Here is a 17,339-nt window from a genome sequence, read left to right on the forward strand (position 1 = left end):
CTCCTCCCTGTTTTACAAAGGAGGAAACTGAGGCAATGAGGGATTAAAGGTAGTTTAAAAAATGTTTTTCCAGCAGAGTTTGACTTGACCCAGGTACTCTGCTTCCCCCGCGAGGGCTCTTAGCCTCTGCACCCCACTACTCTGTTGGCTCTGGGTGACTCCGGGTCGAGAGCTACGCTTCCTATGGGCTCCGTCCTAGCGCGGCGCTGGGTGTCCCGAGGGGCCCGGCGCCCAGTGATTGACCGAGGGGTGAGACGGGGTGAGGTGCTAGCTGTGCGGCGGCTCTTGCCCCGCCAGGTGGCAGCCCCTCCTAATACCTGGCCGTACTGCCCCAAGCCCACCTCCCAATTCTACGGCACCGCCCCCTCCCTGGCAGCTACCCGAAGTCTCCGCCCACGCAGAGGGTCCGGTGGGAGGGGGGAGAAGGCGGGGCATTCCCGGGATGGGGAGGCCCCGCCCCCTCCTCTCATTTGTGCGGGCCCGCCTCCCTCCCTCCGCATCTCAGTTTCTGAGCTAAGTAGAATGGCTCAGAGGTCGAAGCTGCTGCTGCGGCGGCGGTGGCGGGACCTGCGGGCACCATGACTGTCAGCACCTTCGTGGTAGTTCTGGTGCTGGGGACGCTCCTCGGAGTGAGTGGCGTGGAAGGGAGCCCGAAGTCCCCCGGGCTGCGCCGGTCCCCGCTCCCTGCGGCGCTCCCCCGGCCCCCCGGCTCCATATCACTGGCGCTCGGAGCGGCTCGACGGCCGTCCAGTTTGCCTTTCCAACGCCGCCAGTCCCCTGCCTCCGCGCCTCTGCAGCTGCTCTCCGTCCCAGTTCTCGGCCTGGGGCAACACCGCTTCTCCGGCAAAAGCCCGGACGTGGGTGCAGAAGACGGACAGTGTTGCTTCCCTGGAGACCCTCGAGACCGATGCGATTGCAGACACGGTGAGTGCACACCGAATCCGAGCCTGGGGGCAGGATGGGAGTTTGGACAGTGAGCACGTGTGGGAATGTGGACAGGTGAGCACGTGTGTGGTGGAAGTAAATGTGATGGGCTGGCATGGTTGGGGATGGAGATAACTTCCTGGAGACCTGGAAAGACTCAGGCCTGGAGAAACATCTTCGTCCCATCCCACTTCCATCCCTCCCTCTCAGTTTTTCAGCTAAGGAGACTAAGGCCCAATGAGGGAAAAGATTTATCCAAGATCACATAGCTGCCACAGAATAGCCAAGTCAAGATTCAAACTTAGGTCCTGAGATTCCCTGCTGCCTAGTGAGTTTTCCACTGTACCAAAGTGTTTTACTTTGGGACTCTGAGTCAGTCACTTTCGAATCTTAACTTTCTCTTCAAAACACACCTGATTCTTCCAGATAGAACTTTCAGTGATTCCATGTGTGTATGTTGCAACTGCTCCACTGTCTGCATTGTCAGGTATAATTGTCAGCTGTGTAATTGAGCAAGAGAGATGTGGATTGTGAGATTGCTTGGAGTATCAGAACTGGCTGAAAGGGTGGGAGGGCTCTGTGCGGGGTGCTGTCTGTGGCAATGCTCCGATGCTGTTGGCTGTGAGTTGATGTTTAATGGGAGAGTTTTTCCAAAGACTTTATTCAGCAGTGACATTTTATGTTTTTTTTTTTCATAACCCACATCCCTTCTGCCATCTGACCTTCTAGTTCATTGCTTTTAGAAAGAATAACATTCTTTATCCTGGTGAGATGTCTTGCCCAGAATCCAGTAGTTGGTCCTGGTTCAGTTCAAGAATGAGACAGGGGCATTTCCTCCTTACTTAGGATCCTAGAAAGCCCCTTAACTGAGCCAACATCTTATTCCAGCCAAAGTACTAGAGGTGCTCGATCTGTTTCTTCACTGGAGTAAGAACAAAGGAAGCCCAAAGAAAATCCTTTGTGAACAAACTATAAGTCCTTGTAGGTATGGGAGAATCTAGTGTATTAGATACCTAGCTATTTACTTTCATTTTAATCTACCTCTGGGCAACATTGATGGGAGAGATCAGCTTAGGACTCAGTAAGACTAGTTTCCAGTTACTTTTCATGTTAAACAAGTACAGCAACAAAACAAAACCATAAACATGATACCCTCCAGCCCCACCTTGAACTCCACCTCTTAGATGTGGGATTTTATGGCAGGTTTTTTTTTTTTTTTTTTTTTTTTCCCCACACTAGGGTTCTCTCAGTGATTTTAATGTTTTTAGAACTTGAAACTGTGTGACTTTGCCCAAGTAATTTCATTTCTTTCTCCCCACAGATTTCCTCCACTTTAAAATGTGAGGGTTAGGCCTTATGATCTCTCAGTTCCCTTTAAATATTAATATGTCTGCACAGGCATGTCCAGTGGATTACAGGGCCAAACTTGAAATGAGGAAGTCAGAAATTCTGCCTCATATACTTGATAGCTGTGTGTCCCTGGGCTATTCACTTGACTTAGAATACTGAACTTAGAATTTGGAAGACTTGAGCTTAAAACTGGCCTCTGATACTAGCTGTGTGTCCCAGGGCAAATCTCTTAATCACTCTTGTTATAAATTGGGAAGCTCAATTTCTTTATTTCCTTTTGAATGTCAGTACAGTTACCATGTCTGTGATGTCAGCCAGAAGGCAGACTGAACAAAGAAGCTTGAACCGTTACCCTGTTAATTGTGAGATATCTGCAGTAAAGCCAAAATAACACATATCTAAATTCCTTCCAAATGTTTAAGAGCTATGTAAATGTTACTTATCTCAGTAACTGAAAGAAAGGCCCCATTTTCTTTTTTTGGGTGCTTAACTTTCCCTTTTACATTTGATTGCCCTTCCTGTCCACTGAAGGGAAGAAGGAATGGGATGATAATCCATTTTCTTTCACTTGGGACCTGAGGTATACCTCTTTTTGTCCCCCTTTTGAGGCTAGCTCAGTTTGTCAGGTGTTCTGCCCAAGTGCCTTTTATCTCTGCCTTTGGTTGATGGAGTCCTTTGGGCTAGAGGTAAGTGGTAGCAAGGTTAAGACTAAAGTTTTCTTCTGCCCTGGAATGAAGTCATCATTACTACTTTTGTATTTCATGGCAAGAATGTTGATGGGCTTGTAATGGCCTGGAGCTGGCCCCAGCTGGGAGCTCTAGAATTTCCTTGCTATTTACTATAAGGCATATCTATGACTTCAGTATTAAAATTCTCACATAGAGCAACACCAGTAACAACAGCTGAACACCACCACCATCACCACTATTACTATTAGGACCCCTTCAAAATCCAATCCATTCTCTATGACACAATGAAGGTGAGAAGGCAAAGTCAAAAGAAAGAGATGACATCTGGAGGGGTATATATTAGGGGAAATATGTATATATATATATTGGGGATTCTCTGTCTTAAAACTGATATGAAACCCATGAAAGAACCCTGAACCTTGATCCCAATCAAATTCTAGCAATATCATTGATTAACAGAGTACCCAGCCTTGTTAACTTTGACCAAGCTGGGTCCTGCCAAGCTTTTAAGCTTGGTTCTATCTAACCTCAACCTCTATTGCTTCTCTCTGTTCTGATACTTATCCTGATCATCCATTTTCCAGGATTAAATTTTACAAATGAGCTTATATACATAGAGTTGCTTTTATCATCTTTCCTAAGCTTTTTTAAAAATGGATTTATGTCCTAAATAGGTATTTCCTTTGAACACCGTTTTTCTCTCTCTTATTCTCTATTTAGTGACTGTTTCTTTTAATTGGAGAATAATTCAAGTATGTGCTTGCTGAGACATATTTTAGGATCTTTTTTGCCTCTTTATTATGGCAATTGATGTATATTAGTTAAATTTCTCCATAATTGCTATTATGCATTTTTTCCTATTGATTTACTATGTTTCATTATTAATAACTTATTTAATACATCAAGAATGAGTATTATTTCATTGTCTGTAATCCTTTTTCTGAATCATTATTTCCTCATATTTTGTATTAAATTTGATCTTTGTTTTTAATAAGTAAATGGTCTGAATACACATATATAACTGATTTAAGGAGTTGTTATGTCCTGAATAAAATTATTATGGCCATCCCCCTTCCTTGCTATTAGGACTGGGAGAATTGAGTCAGGAAAAACCTTGAAGTTCTGGCCACTTTACATTTCATTATATCATAAAATCCAGGTGCATTAATTATCTCAGTCCTTGGTAGGATAATTATCTCTCCACTAGAGTATTGCCTCCCTCCCCCCAATCTTCTTATCTTGACTCTATCCTGTCAGGATTAAGTTATAGTCCTCTTCTGGAATTATGGCCTGCACGACCTTTCAGTGCCTTCGCCTCCCACTTTATCTGCCTTTGTTTCCCCTATAAGATAATTCAGGTTATTCTGTTTGCAAACCCTAGTTAGTTATAAAAGTTCCCTGCTTCGTCAGTGCTAAATGACTTTTGAACATGAGTTCCATTTGGTCAATTAGCTTAAAAAAAACTCTCCACGTTAAAAAAGATTAAAACCAATCTCTATCTTGCCTCAGTTTCTCTGGCATTACAGAATCCTTGCCCTCAAGAAGCTTACATTCTATGAATATGATAGAATATAATTATGCTGTAAGAACCCTGGGAACAGTAAGAAGTGATGCACAGTGAAGTAAGCAGAACCAGAAGAACAATTATACAATAACAACAAAATTGGAAAGATAAACAAGTTTCAAAGACTTAGGAATTCTGAACAACTCAATGACCAATGATGATTCCAGAAGCTTGTGATGAAACAGACTATTCACCTTGCAATTAGTGCTGATTAAGATGTGTAGTTCTTAGAAACGGCCATTATAGGAATTTGTTTTATTTGTGTTTCCATAACAGGAGATTATGGGTTTGTTTGTTTTTTCCTCTCCTCTGTCAGTTGGTTGGGGATAGAAAATAATTGGGAGGAAAAGAAGGACAATTTTTGTTTGAAAATAATAATAATTTAATAAAAGGAAACAAGATTACATTCTACTGGTGGTAAGGAAGAATATAACACATACAAAGATAAGTATATATAAAGAAATTTGAGGACAGAGAGAACACTAACAAAGAAGAGGATCAGGAAAGATCTTAGCTTAAGTTGATATCTGAGCTGAGCCTAGAAGGAAGCCAGGGATGGATTCTAAGAAGTAAAAATGGAAATTCCAGGCATAGGGAACAATTTTTGCAAAAACTTAAATGTGGTAAACTAGGATGCCAAGGTCATATAGTTTCACTGGAATGTAGAGACTTTGAAGGAGATTAAATGTTAAGTCAGAAAAAGTAGGTCAGAGCTCAAGTGTGGAGGGCTTTAAATGCCAGGCTGAGAAGTCTTGGTTTTTATCCTGTAGGCAACAGTAAGTCCCTGAAGATCTGGGGGCTAGGGATTAACATGAGCCTTTAGGGAAGTTATTTGGGCAGCTTTTTGGAGAATGGAGTATAAAGGGAAGAGGCTGGAAGCAGAGAAGCCTATGAGGAGTCTACCATAAAAGGATACATATCAGGTTGTGGATATCCTGACCAAAAGTGTTAGCTTCCTAAGCAAAGAGAAAGAAATGGAGGGGAAAAAGGTTGGTAATATAGAATGGTCAAAATTTGGGAGCTGAATAGATATGGACGGTGAGGGAACATAAAGATTCAAGGATGGTGCTAGGGTTTTGAATCTGGGGGTCTGTTAGAATGGTGACATCCTTAATGGGAAAAGGCTCATTTAGCTGAACAATTAATTTTATAGAAATTGGTGAGTTCTTTCTTGAATGTACTGAGTTTGTATTGACAATGGAGCTATCTAGGAGGCTGCTAGTAATGATATATATTTTGAAGCTCAGGAGGAGGAATGGGGGAAAGAGAGGGAGAGAAGGAAGGAGGAAAGGGGAGAGAGAAAGAGAGCAACAGAGACAGAGAGACAGAGAGAGACAGAGAAAGAATCAGAGAGAAAGAGAGAGTCTGAGAGACAGAGAGATGCACACATAGAGACAGAGACAAAGAGATAGAGACAGAGGGAGAGACACACAAAGAGAGAAATGTTGGAGTCAGAAGAGCATAGACATAGTGCTAGAAGGGACTTCAGGTGCCATCAAGTCCAGTTCCCTAATTTTACAGAGGAAGGAACGGAGGTCCAAAATTCTCCAAGGTTGCCCAGCTAGTAAGTATCAGAGACAGAATTTGAATACAAGTTTTCCTAGTTCCAAATTCACCACTCTTTCCATCACACTAGAAAGAGAAACAATGAAAGAAAACTCTATTATGTACTTATCTGTGACAGAATAAATGTTATTACTCTGTAATATTTAAGATGTTTCCCCAAAAGAATCATTCATATTTCTGAATTAGTGTGCTAATCCATGCTGAATATAATATATTGAATGGAAGATTCGTGAGCACATTAGGCTTAGAGTTTGGAGACCCAGCTTTGAATTATAATATGGTATTTATTTATCTTTTTGAATCTCAATATTACTCATCTGTAGACTGGAATAATGATACTGGGACTGCCAGTTGAGCTGTTGTGGAGACCATGCTTTGTAAGCCATATGGTGCTGCTAAAAAAAGAAGCTTAATACTGAAGTAAACAGCAGTTTCAGGAACTGTAAACATTTGCATTTTGGTATAAAAAGAAGACATCTGGAACACTGACAAGTTGTACTCTTGGAAGTCCATCTCTTGTCTGAAATGGTTTTTAATGACCCAATTGACCCAGAGGATTGGCCTGACCTCTGCTTCCCCCACTTCCTTCCTGTTCCATCTTGACTCTATGTTGTAGATCACACAGATTTACAGATCATGAATTCAAACATCTCATTTTAAATATGATAAAACTGAGGTCCAAAGTGGTTAAATGACATAACATATTATCGCAATGGGATTTGAACTGAGGTTCGCTGCCTGTCAAAACAGGTACTGCACTTTCCTTTCTCTCTTACAGATTTTACAAAATTCTTAATTCTTGCCTATTGTTAAGGCCGTTGGCTGATAAAAAACACTTTGGATTCTTGGCATTGACCAGCTGGAAACAAACAAAGCATCAATCAGGAATTGTTGACTAGAAAGAAACAAAGGTTGTTTAGGTTTATACAAATCAGAGCCCATCTGATTATTGACTCATAACACTGGGATAGCTTCAGCTGTACCGATCACCCAATGTTCCTGGTACTAGGTTCTGTCTTCCAGGTGATTTCATATTTCATGGGTCCCTGGGATGGTGCATGTTAGTCTTATGACATGACCAGCATGCTTCCTCTTTCTAATTAAACTCTCCTTTACTCTTGTCAGTTTTCTTTCTTTTAGAATGTTTTTAATTATGAATTTTAGAAATCATTAACCAATATGAACAGTATACAAAAAGCAAAAAAAGATATTTGTATATGAAACTGCAAAGTTGTTATATGCTTTAAAAAAAAAACCATACATCAAATTTAATGCAGTAGTATTCATTAGAGATTTTCTTGGCAAAGATATTGGAGTATTTTGTTATTTTCTTCTGCAGCTAATTTGACAGGTGAGCAAACTGAGGCAAACTGGGTTAATTGGCTTGTCCAAGGTCCAAGGAAGTGTCTAAGGCCACATTTGAACTCATGAAGATGCCTTTTTAACTTCAGGCCTGGTACTCTATCCACTGTGTAACCTAGCTGCTCCTTTATAAGTTTTATTGATGATTATTTTTTGTTGTTGTTGAATCTATTTTTACCTAGTAAGAGATAGTAGAGATACAGCCCTGGGAAATATGCCACATTTTCCTTACCTTTACAGGCAGTCAGGCAGGCACTCAACAAGAATTTGTTAAATACTTATCATATGGCATGAATTTAGTTGCTCAGTTTTGTTTTGATTTTTAAGATCCAGTTTCAAAACTTGTGTCTCCCTATAGGTAGGGAGGTCCAGTAGAAAGGAAAGAGTCCTAGATTTGAAGTCAAAAGATCTTAGTGAGCCAGACTCCCAGTGGCACATGCTTGTAATTCCAGTTACTGAGGAGGTTGAGATTGGTGGATTTTTTGAGTTCAAGACTTCTGAGCCAGCCCTCTTTGCAGTGGCCAGAAATTTGAAATTGAGTGGATGCCCATTGATTGGAGAATGGCTGAATAAATTGTGGTATATAAAGAGTTCTGAGCTTCAATGACCCAAGCCAATCTCTGTCCATACTAAGTCTACCACCAGTATCGTGGGGATAAAAGGGAAGGGGCACCAGTTTATGATCAAGAGGGGGGAAATTAGCTTAGGATGCAAGCAGAGCATGTCATAGCTTCCATGGCCTTGAACTCTCATAGCTATGAACATTAACAGGTTTTGATCCTCTGTCACTGAATTTTTATTCTGAAATGGACAGCTAAGCCACTGAACCCTATTCTCATCCTGTCCCTTTTAATGGGGGTGGGAGGGTGGGGGGTGGTGAGTCATTTACTTTAAGCAACATGTAAATGAATGGAAAACATTGAGACTACACAGAGTGTCATTTGGGACCTCTTGCCTGATATATGCTGTCTCTTGATGTGTCGTGGCCATTCAGCAAATGATTCTGGGAATCTGAAAATACCCAATAAACTGTACCAGCCCAATTCAGTCTTAATGTGGCTGAAATCCTTCTTCCTTTTGGGTTTCCCTCCCCATTTTCTTGGATGCTTCTTACAACAGGGAATAAGAAATCAGAATGAATTTAAGAATTGCTCCTGTTAGGGCAAGACAGCTTCTGAGTGGGTGTTTCCATCTGCTCTGTGAGTACAGCATTGCCAATCAAGGAGATAAGCAATGCTGATCTCATCCTTGGCAATTGAATTAGCTCTGCCACTACCCCCCCCCCATCATGAACTTGACAAATATCAACAAACATAACCTTTTCCATATACAAAAAAGACCAGAAAAAAATTGATTGCAAATGAAACTGTGACTCTCAAGTACATAGATCTTATTTTTTGAGGTATATATTAAATTGACTGTTACTATTAGTGTGTTTCTATATCCCTCTTTAATTCTGTTGTCTTGTATATTTTTAAAATGTTTTACTAATATTTCTTTAATTTCTTCTCTTTTTTGCATCAATATTACTAACCCTCAACTCTACTCCATAATTCCTAACCCCCCCTCTCCAAGCCCTCTTTTGAAATGCTTAAATATAGTCAAACAAAACAAATTCATACATTGGTCATGGCTACCCAAATTTGTCCTATATCATACCTCTAGTCTATTACCTCTCTGCTGTGATACCTGGTATTATGCTTTTTTCTCAGTCTTTTGGAGTAATTTTCAGTTACTGTATTCATCAGAACTTTACTTTTTTTTTTTTTTTAATTTATTATAGCTTTTTATTTACAAGTTATATGTATGGGTAATTTTACAGCATTGACAATTGCCAAATCTTTTATTCCAATTTTTCCCCTCCTCCCCACCCTCTCCCCCAGATGGCAGGTTGACCAATACATATTAAATATGTTAAAGTATAAATTAAATACAATATATGTATACATGTCCAAACAGTTATTTTGCTGTTCAAAAAGAATCGGACTTTGAAACAGTGTACAATTAGCCTGTGAAAGAAATAAAAAATGCAGGCGGACAAAGGTAGAGGGATTGGGAATTCTATGCAATGGTTCCTAATCATCTCCCAGAGTTCTTTTTCTGGGTGTAGCTGGTTCAATTCATTACTGCTCTATTGGAGCAGATTTGGTTCATTTCATTGTTGAAGAGGGTCAGGTCCATCAGAATTGATGATCCTACAGTATTGTTGTTGAAGTGTATAATGATCTCCTGGTCCTGCTCATGTCACTCAGCATCAGAAGAACTTTAAGTCTTTTAAAATTATTATTTTTTTGTAGTCTTGATATCTTTGTATAATGATTCATTCTCCAGGTTTTTCTTACTTCCCTTGGAATCAGTACATAGAAATTTTTCCAGGTTTCTCTGAATCCATCCCTTATATAATTTCTTATGGAACAACAGTATTCCATTCTATTTATATATCATAATTTGTTCAGCCATTTGACAGGAAATGGGCATCTACTGTGTTTGCACTTCTTGGCTACAACAAAATCCTGTTATAAATATGTTTTACATATAAGTCGTTTCCCTCTTTGATCTCTTTGGAGTATAAATCTACCAGTGGTTTCAGTGGGTCACCAGATATTCACAGTTTCAGTGACATTTAAGAATGGGAAACCACTTCACCACTCTACCAATAAACAGTAGGCCAATTCTGCTCTAACATAGGTTATGAAAATGAGATTATGTCAATGTGATTAAGAAACAATTTGAGCTTAATGGGAATTTCAATTTTGTTTCTATGCAATTTTTTCCTTGGAAAAAATCAGGACTTAAAAAAAAATTAAAAAGAAGAAATAATTTAAAAATGAAAAGAAAAACATCAGGACTGCAAAAACTGCACTATTTAACAATCACTGTCAAGCTATAACCTTTATATATTCTGGGTATAGATCATTATCAGAAAAATATGCTTTTAAGTCATAGTTCCCTAATTTACTGTATTGTTATTGTTCAGAAAATTATGCTACAATTCCCTGCTAATTCTAAATACTTTGATTTTATTTATTCAAAAACTTTTCGATTTCATGTGATCAAAATTATCCATTTTATCTACTGTGACCTTCTCAGTCCCTTGCTTCATCAATAACTCTTCCAATATCTAACAGTGTGGATGGTATTTTTTTTCTATTCTAATTTGTTGATAATATGACTTTTTATATCTAGATCATGTATCCATTTGGAAATTATTGTACTATATGATATGTAACATTAATCTAAAACCTATTTTCTGTCAGAATGCTTTCTAGTTTTCCTAGTAGTTTTTGTATGGTAGTGAGTCCTTAACCTGGTAGTTGTAGTTCTTGGGTTTCTTGAACTCTGTGCTACCATGTTTGATTGCTTCTTGCATGACTAATCTTTCTAGTGATCTACTTTCCTGATTTTTAAGTAGTACCAAATATTTCTGATGATTTCTAACTTATAATCTGGTTTGGGATTTGATACCCTGTGCCCTGTCACTTTGTTTTGTTTTTTTTTTTTTTTCCCTCATTAATCACCTTTAGATTTTGATTTATCCTAGATGAATTTTGTTATTATTTTTATAATTTTATAATGTAAACTTTGGTGATTTGACCAAATCTATAAATAATATCATTGTTTTTATTATACTGGTAAAGCCTAACCATGAACTGTTAATATCTTTCCAATTATTAAAATATTTCTGCTTTACTTTATTTATTTAAGAAATTTTTATGAATTTGTATTTATTTATTTTTTCCCAAAGATGCTCCAAAGGACTAAGAAATAAATATATTCCTTTCTATTTATATTCAGTGATCATCAGAGATCTATGATATTTAACTTTTCTAAAATTACATTCAAGTTCTCCACTTTTTTCTTACTTTTTTTTGTTAGATTTATCCAGGTCTGAAGTGTGCACATTCCAAATTATTATGATTTTGTTCTCTATTTCTCCCTATAATTCAATCAGCTTTTCCTTTAAATAGATTCTATGCTGTTCAGTGCCGATAGATAGATAGATAGATAGATAATTATTTTATTGTCTAAGGATACTATAAGGATAGTGGTTTCCCTAATTATCACCTTTAATAATATCTGTTTTTTACTCTTGCCTTGTCTGAGAGCACAATCACTATTTCTGCTTTTAAAAGTTCACCGAAGGCATAATAAATTCTGCTCTAGACTCTCATTTTGACTCTGTGAATCTTTTTGTTTTTATGTTTCTGTGTGTGTTTCTTATAAATAAATAACACAATTATTGAATTTTTGGGTTTTATTTTTTCCTACTATCCTCTATTTTATGGGTAAATTAATCTCATTCATGTTCATGGTTATGATTATTAATTATATATTTTCTGTCATCATATCTTATATTTTTCCTTTTTTTGCCAATTATCCCCTTCTTTACAAAGAAGGAAGAAGAAATGAAAAAAAGGGATGTGTTCTATGCAGCTTTCTTAGTTCCTCTGCTCTTCTCTTCCCCTGTCTGGATCCCTTATCACTGATTCTTCCATCTCCTTTCTCCCCCTTTTACTCTATCATTTATGATCCACATTTGATAATGGAATTTGTTTTGGTTGTGACTGTGTCCTTCCTGTATCTATCATCTTTATAAACTACCTTCTCCCTCTTTAAGGTTCCCTATTGATTTTTAATATATTTCTATACCAAATGGTGTATCTTCAATCTGTTTTTACTTAGTTTAGATGAGTGAAACTAATAAGATGCATGTTCTCTACTCCTTCCTCTATGTTTATATGCTTTTCCTCTCATACATCTCAATTATGCCAAATAACAGTTTACTCCCCTTCTCTGTCATTTCTCCCTCAACATATTACTTTCACTCCCTTTTCATTACTCTCTTAAAAACAATAAAAGAGAACAAAAACAGCCCTAGTAATTTTTGATTTACTTTCTTAATTCCATGACCCTTGTTGACTATAGGTCTCTGAAGTGAGACTTTTTTTCTTCTCTCCCCCACCCTTCAGAAAATATGTATTTCATCATCATTTAACTCTTTCTAATTTCTAAAATGTGCTTCCCTTTCTAGGTTTTTCTGTCTTTCTGTATTTGTGTTTCAAAGACTCTATGAGCTCTAATCTTTTAATCAGGAAGATCTGAAGTTCCTTCTAATATAAATCCAATTCTGCCTTGAGACTATGCTGAAAGGGAAAGTTATTCCTGGTTGTAAGTCTTTATAGTCTTTCTTTCAGAATGTCATTATATAAATCGTTTGATCCTTTATACTAGTTTTATACTAGTCATTTTTAATGATCCTATCTGTGGTTCATTAGTACTTACATTCTCTTCTTGACTGCTTACACTACTTTTGCTTGGACCTGGAACCTCTGGATTTTGGCTATGATTTTCTGGGGTGTTTTCAGTTTGGAGTTTCTTTCAGGGATGACCAGTGGATTTTATTTCCACTTTGGCCTACAGTTCTAATATGTCTGGTTTATTTTCTTTAATGATTTCTCAAAATGTGGTATTTTGGTTTGGTTATAGTTTTCAAAGAGTTGGATAAAAGTTCTTCAGTTGTTTCTTTTTCCTTTCCCCAAGGTCAGCTGTTTTTGGTAGTAAATGCCTCATGATTTTTTTTATTTTTTCAGTGTTTTGACTTTGTTCAGGGGATCAGGAAAGACTTCATATTTGAGCTTTGCAGGTGGATAGGTATGTGGGAAAGCTAGGCTCTTTTACAACTTTAACTTGAAGTATTGAAGTTTTTTTCTAGCAATTCATTAATTAATTCAACCAGTGTTTGCAAAACATTAGGTTCAGTTGGGGGTTTACAAAGACCTCTGCTCGAATCTTTACTGTGCTCCATACCATCTGTGTGACCTTAAATTAGGCACTTTCCCTTTTCCTGATTCTCAGTTTCTCTATATATCAAAAGAGGGAATTTCGAGAAATAATCTCTAAGGTCCCTTTTAGGTTTAAATCATATGTATAATATGGCAAAAGCACAGACCCTGTATGCCTAATGAGTTTGTGAAGAAAGACAATGCAGTTTCATTTGTATTGAGATTCCTACAGGACATGCAGTTTGAAATATCTCAAAAGCAACTGGTGATATGGGATTGGAGGTCATTAGAATTTAAAGCTGGATATCTATCTCTTGATGTTGCCTGAAAAAAAAAAAGGTTATAATTAGACTTGTGGGAGCTGTTAGTTTACTGAGAGAGAGTATACAGAGAGAAAAAGAGAGACATACAGAAAGAAACAATGACAAAGTGGGTGAGGGAAGAAAGAAACAGAGAGACAGAGGGACACACATACAGAAAGAAAGAAAGAGGGGGAGGGAGGGAGACAGGGAGACACACAAAGACAGAGAGAAACAGAGAGAGAGAGCCTCAGAGAAGAGAGTGAGTGAAGAGACAGAGAGATAGAGAGGAAGAGGTAGAGGAAAAGGTAGGGTACTCCTAGTGTGAAAACTCCTTCTTTCTAAACATATCACCAATCCAATCTTAAAGAGCTGCCTGGGTTACTGAGAGATAAAGTCAACAAACATTTAATAAACTTCTATGTGCCAAGCACTATACTGAAGGGGGGGAGAGAAAGAGAAGAAGGGGGGGAGAGAGAGATGGAGAGATGTAAGAAAAAGAGATGTGAGGGAGGAGGAGAAAAGAAGGGAGGGAGAGAAAGAGAAAGAGAGGGAGAGACAGAGAAACAGAGAGATGGGAGGGGGGAGTTCCTGGCAGAGCTTTGGGGCTCTTGTACTTTCTAAGAGGCAAAAAAGAAAGATAGAGTTTTGTACTCATTTTTCCTATGTTTAATTATTTCAATAAATATTGAACACAATTCATAAACATCTTAAACCCAATTTAGATGTTTTAAGATGAGTCATGTGAGAAGGCCTCTCCTAAGATGAGTCAGCTATCAATCCATTTTAACCTCTGAAGTAAAGGCATTTCATGAATAATCAGGAGTCAATACACTGAGTAAATGGGGCCTCTTCAGTGAAATACTTATGAAATGGTGTGATTGTCACATATGATTAAAGGAGTGCTGGCTTTCATTTTTTTTAAACTTTGGATGAGTTGAATAAAAATAGCCATTTTATGATGACAAAATGGGGATTTTTACCTATTCAATATAGTTTAAAGTGACATACCCCATCATAGAAATTGTTTCTTTCACTATTAGCACTAGTACCTACCAATGCCTAAATCTTCCAAGTATTCATCATAAAGTTCAAAATTCAATTATTTTTTATATTTTTTCAATAAGTGGTTTTGGAAATTTCATAATTCATAGAGAAATGCAGCCTCCTATCCTTCACAGCTGGTGTTGGGTATGAAGAATTGTAATTATTGCTTAACAGATGTGTGGTAACGGGAACTTTTCTTTTACTCTTGTAGAAATTACACTTGGCCAGCTATTGGACATCTCTCAAAAGTGTCTTGTTTTTCTCAGGATCAGAACAATAAGATAATCTCATCCACATGGCATTCTCCCATAGCCCTAGACAAGACAAATGATTAGGGGACACACATAGTATAAGGCATAGTGGAATGGAAGAGATTTTCAGGACCTTCAGCCTTCACTGGAAGAGGGAATTTACACATTTGGGAGTTTTCTTTATTAGTGAAGGTCACATGGGTAGTATGGAGTCCCAGTTGAACTAGATGTTGTACAAACACTGGTTAAATTAGTGAGTGAATTAATTGGTAAAATAAATAAATAAATAAATAAAATAAAGTGACATTTTGAGTTAAGATTGGACAATTTGAGAGTTATAAAAAGAGCCCAGATTTCCCACAAACCCAACAAGCTAGCAAAGACCTAAGGTCCACTCTTTTTCCCTCTCATTTGCTCTTCAGATTAAACATTTGAAAGGTGTTTTTAGAGCCATCCAACACAAAGTCTTAACCCCCTACTTTATTATACTGTGGAAGCAGCCCTGAAGTCATAAGGGCAGGACCTGAAATGTGCTTCCAATATGGAAAGGTCTCAAGAAGGGCCAAGGGCCAAGCCCAATCTGCTAGCAAATTTACTTAAGAGAGCTTTCTATTAACTTAAACTAGAGATTATAATTGTCACATTACTTTTTCATTTCCTATAGTCTGCAAATGATTGTTTTGTCTGCACACAATTCAATCCATTTCATTTCACTAGAATTCATCTTATTTCTTATCTGCATCAGAGGAGGGTTTTTCTATACCAGGAGTACCGTACGCTAATAAAATCTCAAGTCTGCACCTCCCTCTCCAGTTTCTATTACTATCTTAATGTGAGTGGGATATACGTGTGAACAACCCAGTAAACTCCTACTTGGTCTCTCCCTATGGCCTATCAATTTTTGTTCACTCTCTGGCATCTAAGAACAGTGTTAGGGACTTCCCAAGCTCTGGCCTTGGTATATGCTCGTTTGAGCCTTGCATCATCTTGCTGAGTGCTGGGTGCTGTCTTCTACCACTTTCAGGGTTTTCTGGAATCCCCGAACTGGGGTTTTCTGACTCCCATGATATCTCTCAGTGCAGTCCTCTATTCTTGCTGCTTCTGGACATGGACCTTTGTAGCTGTACCTTCTCTGTATTTTGCCAGGTTCACTTTGCTGGAGAACCTTCCTTTTCCATTGTCAATGGGCTTCTGGTTAACATTTTGTTCAGTTCTGGGGCAGAAGACATCACCTCCTATGGTTTTCTATTATATTTTTAAAATTCATTCCGATTTGTACCATTAAGTACTTAATGGTTTTTGTCAGAGCAGAAATGTAGAAGCTGGGTACCCTGCCTTCTACAAGGCAGCCATGTTGGCAGGAAGTCCAACTGTGTTGTTTTTCTAGCATGTTTTGCCGATTTCTTTAGCAGTTTCTACTAGTGTTGTCTTCCAAAAGAACAATTTCTGCATGAATCATTGTCGTGAAAAAATATTTTCCACAGATTTTTCCAGGTTGTTGAGCTAAGTCATTATTTTGTCTTGTTTCCTTTCACTAATTTTATTTCTCCCTTTATTTCTTTCAGTGTATTTACTGTCCTCACTGGTATGTCTTTCATTAGTCAGAGATTTGTTTCTGGGACATCACTGGTATTAATTTATTGTATATCTTCTAGTGACTTATTATGTTGGAACTTTTGTTTTGTCTGCTCATTTTTTGGTCCCTTATCTTCTGAGAATTTTTTTTGAGATTTTTTTGGTCAAAGAAATCACTACTTCCTTGAGTTGACCTTTCTGTGAGTGTTTTTGCTGGGATTTGGAAAAAATGGGCTGTTCTATGGCCTCCAATTCTGTCCTCATACCTCAAAGTAGAAGTCCTGGGGACATGTTTTAGAGTCAAGATGACTTTTTTCCAAGTCATTTGAAGCATTATGAAATTCTTAGCTTTGTTTAGAATGAATGAATACACAGTCTTTGAGCCTAAGGATAATTGCATCTTCAGAATAATCTGGCATTTCTATGGATAAGTATTATTAATTATGAGAAGCAATCATGGTGTAGTGACCAAATAGCCTCTACTCCAACCAAGTCTGCTCCAAGATTTGAGTTCTAGTCTTTCCTTTGACACAAGTATACTATGGACAAGTGACTTCATCTTAGCAGTCTTGGGGAAATCTCTAAGGTGAAAAGTTGCAGAGGTGTGCTGACTACCTTTGCTGAAAAGAGTTTCTTCTTTGGGGCCTTCCCTGTATCACTGAAATCAATGGTCCAGTCTTTATTACTTTTGAACATAGGAAACCAAGTAAAAACTTGAAAATATTATTTTATTTCTTTCATTTAGATGTTTTGCAGGAAAATACTCTATGATTCCCCCAGCATTCTCTCTTTTCTCTCTTTACTTTGTGTTATACTTAGATTGTATATGTTTTAAATCTCTTCCCAAGAATGTAGGTTCTTTGTTAATTTTTCCTGCATTTGTTTATACAGCATCTGGCGACTGTATATTTATCCAGGATATCTTTTTT

General features: G+C 37.9%; 1 protein-coding gene across 1 annotated transcript in view; it reads left to right on the top strand.

Annotated features, from left to right (window-relative positions):
* Positions 1-493: 493 nt before the first annotated feature.
* The window catches only part of PRSS12 (serine protease 12), a 95,560-nt gene continuing 78,714 nt past the window's right edge, over positions 494-17,339 (top strand). The window contains exon 1 of the mRNA XM_074275240.1: positions 494-924. Within this exon, the coding sequence (XP_074131341.1) occupies positions 579-924 (346 nt within the window). The 5' untranslated portion in view covers positions 494-578. The remainder of the gene's footprint in view (positions 925-17,339) is intronic.

Source organism: Sminthopsis crassicaudata, chromosome 6 (genome assembly GCF_048593235.1).
Source record: "Sminthopsis crassicaudata isolate SCR6 chromosome 6, ASM4859323v1, whole genome shotgun sequence".
In the NCBI taxonomy this organism is placed as follows: Eukaryota; Metazoa; Chordata; class Mammalia; order Dasyuromorphia; family Dasyuridae; genus Sminthopsis; species Sminthopsis crassicaudata.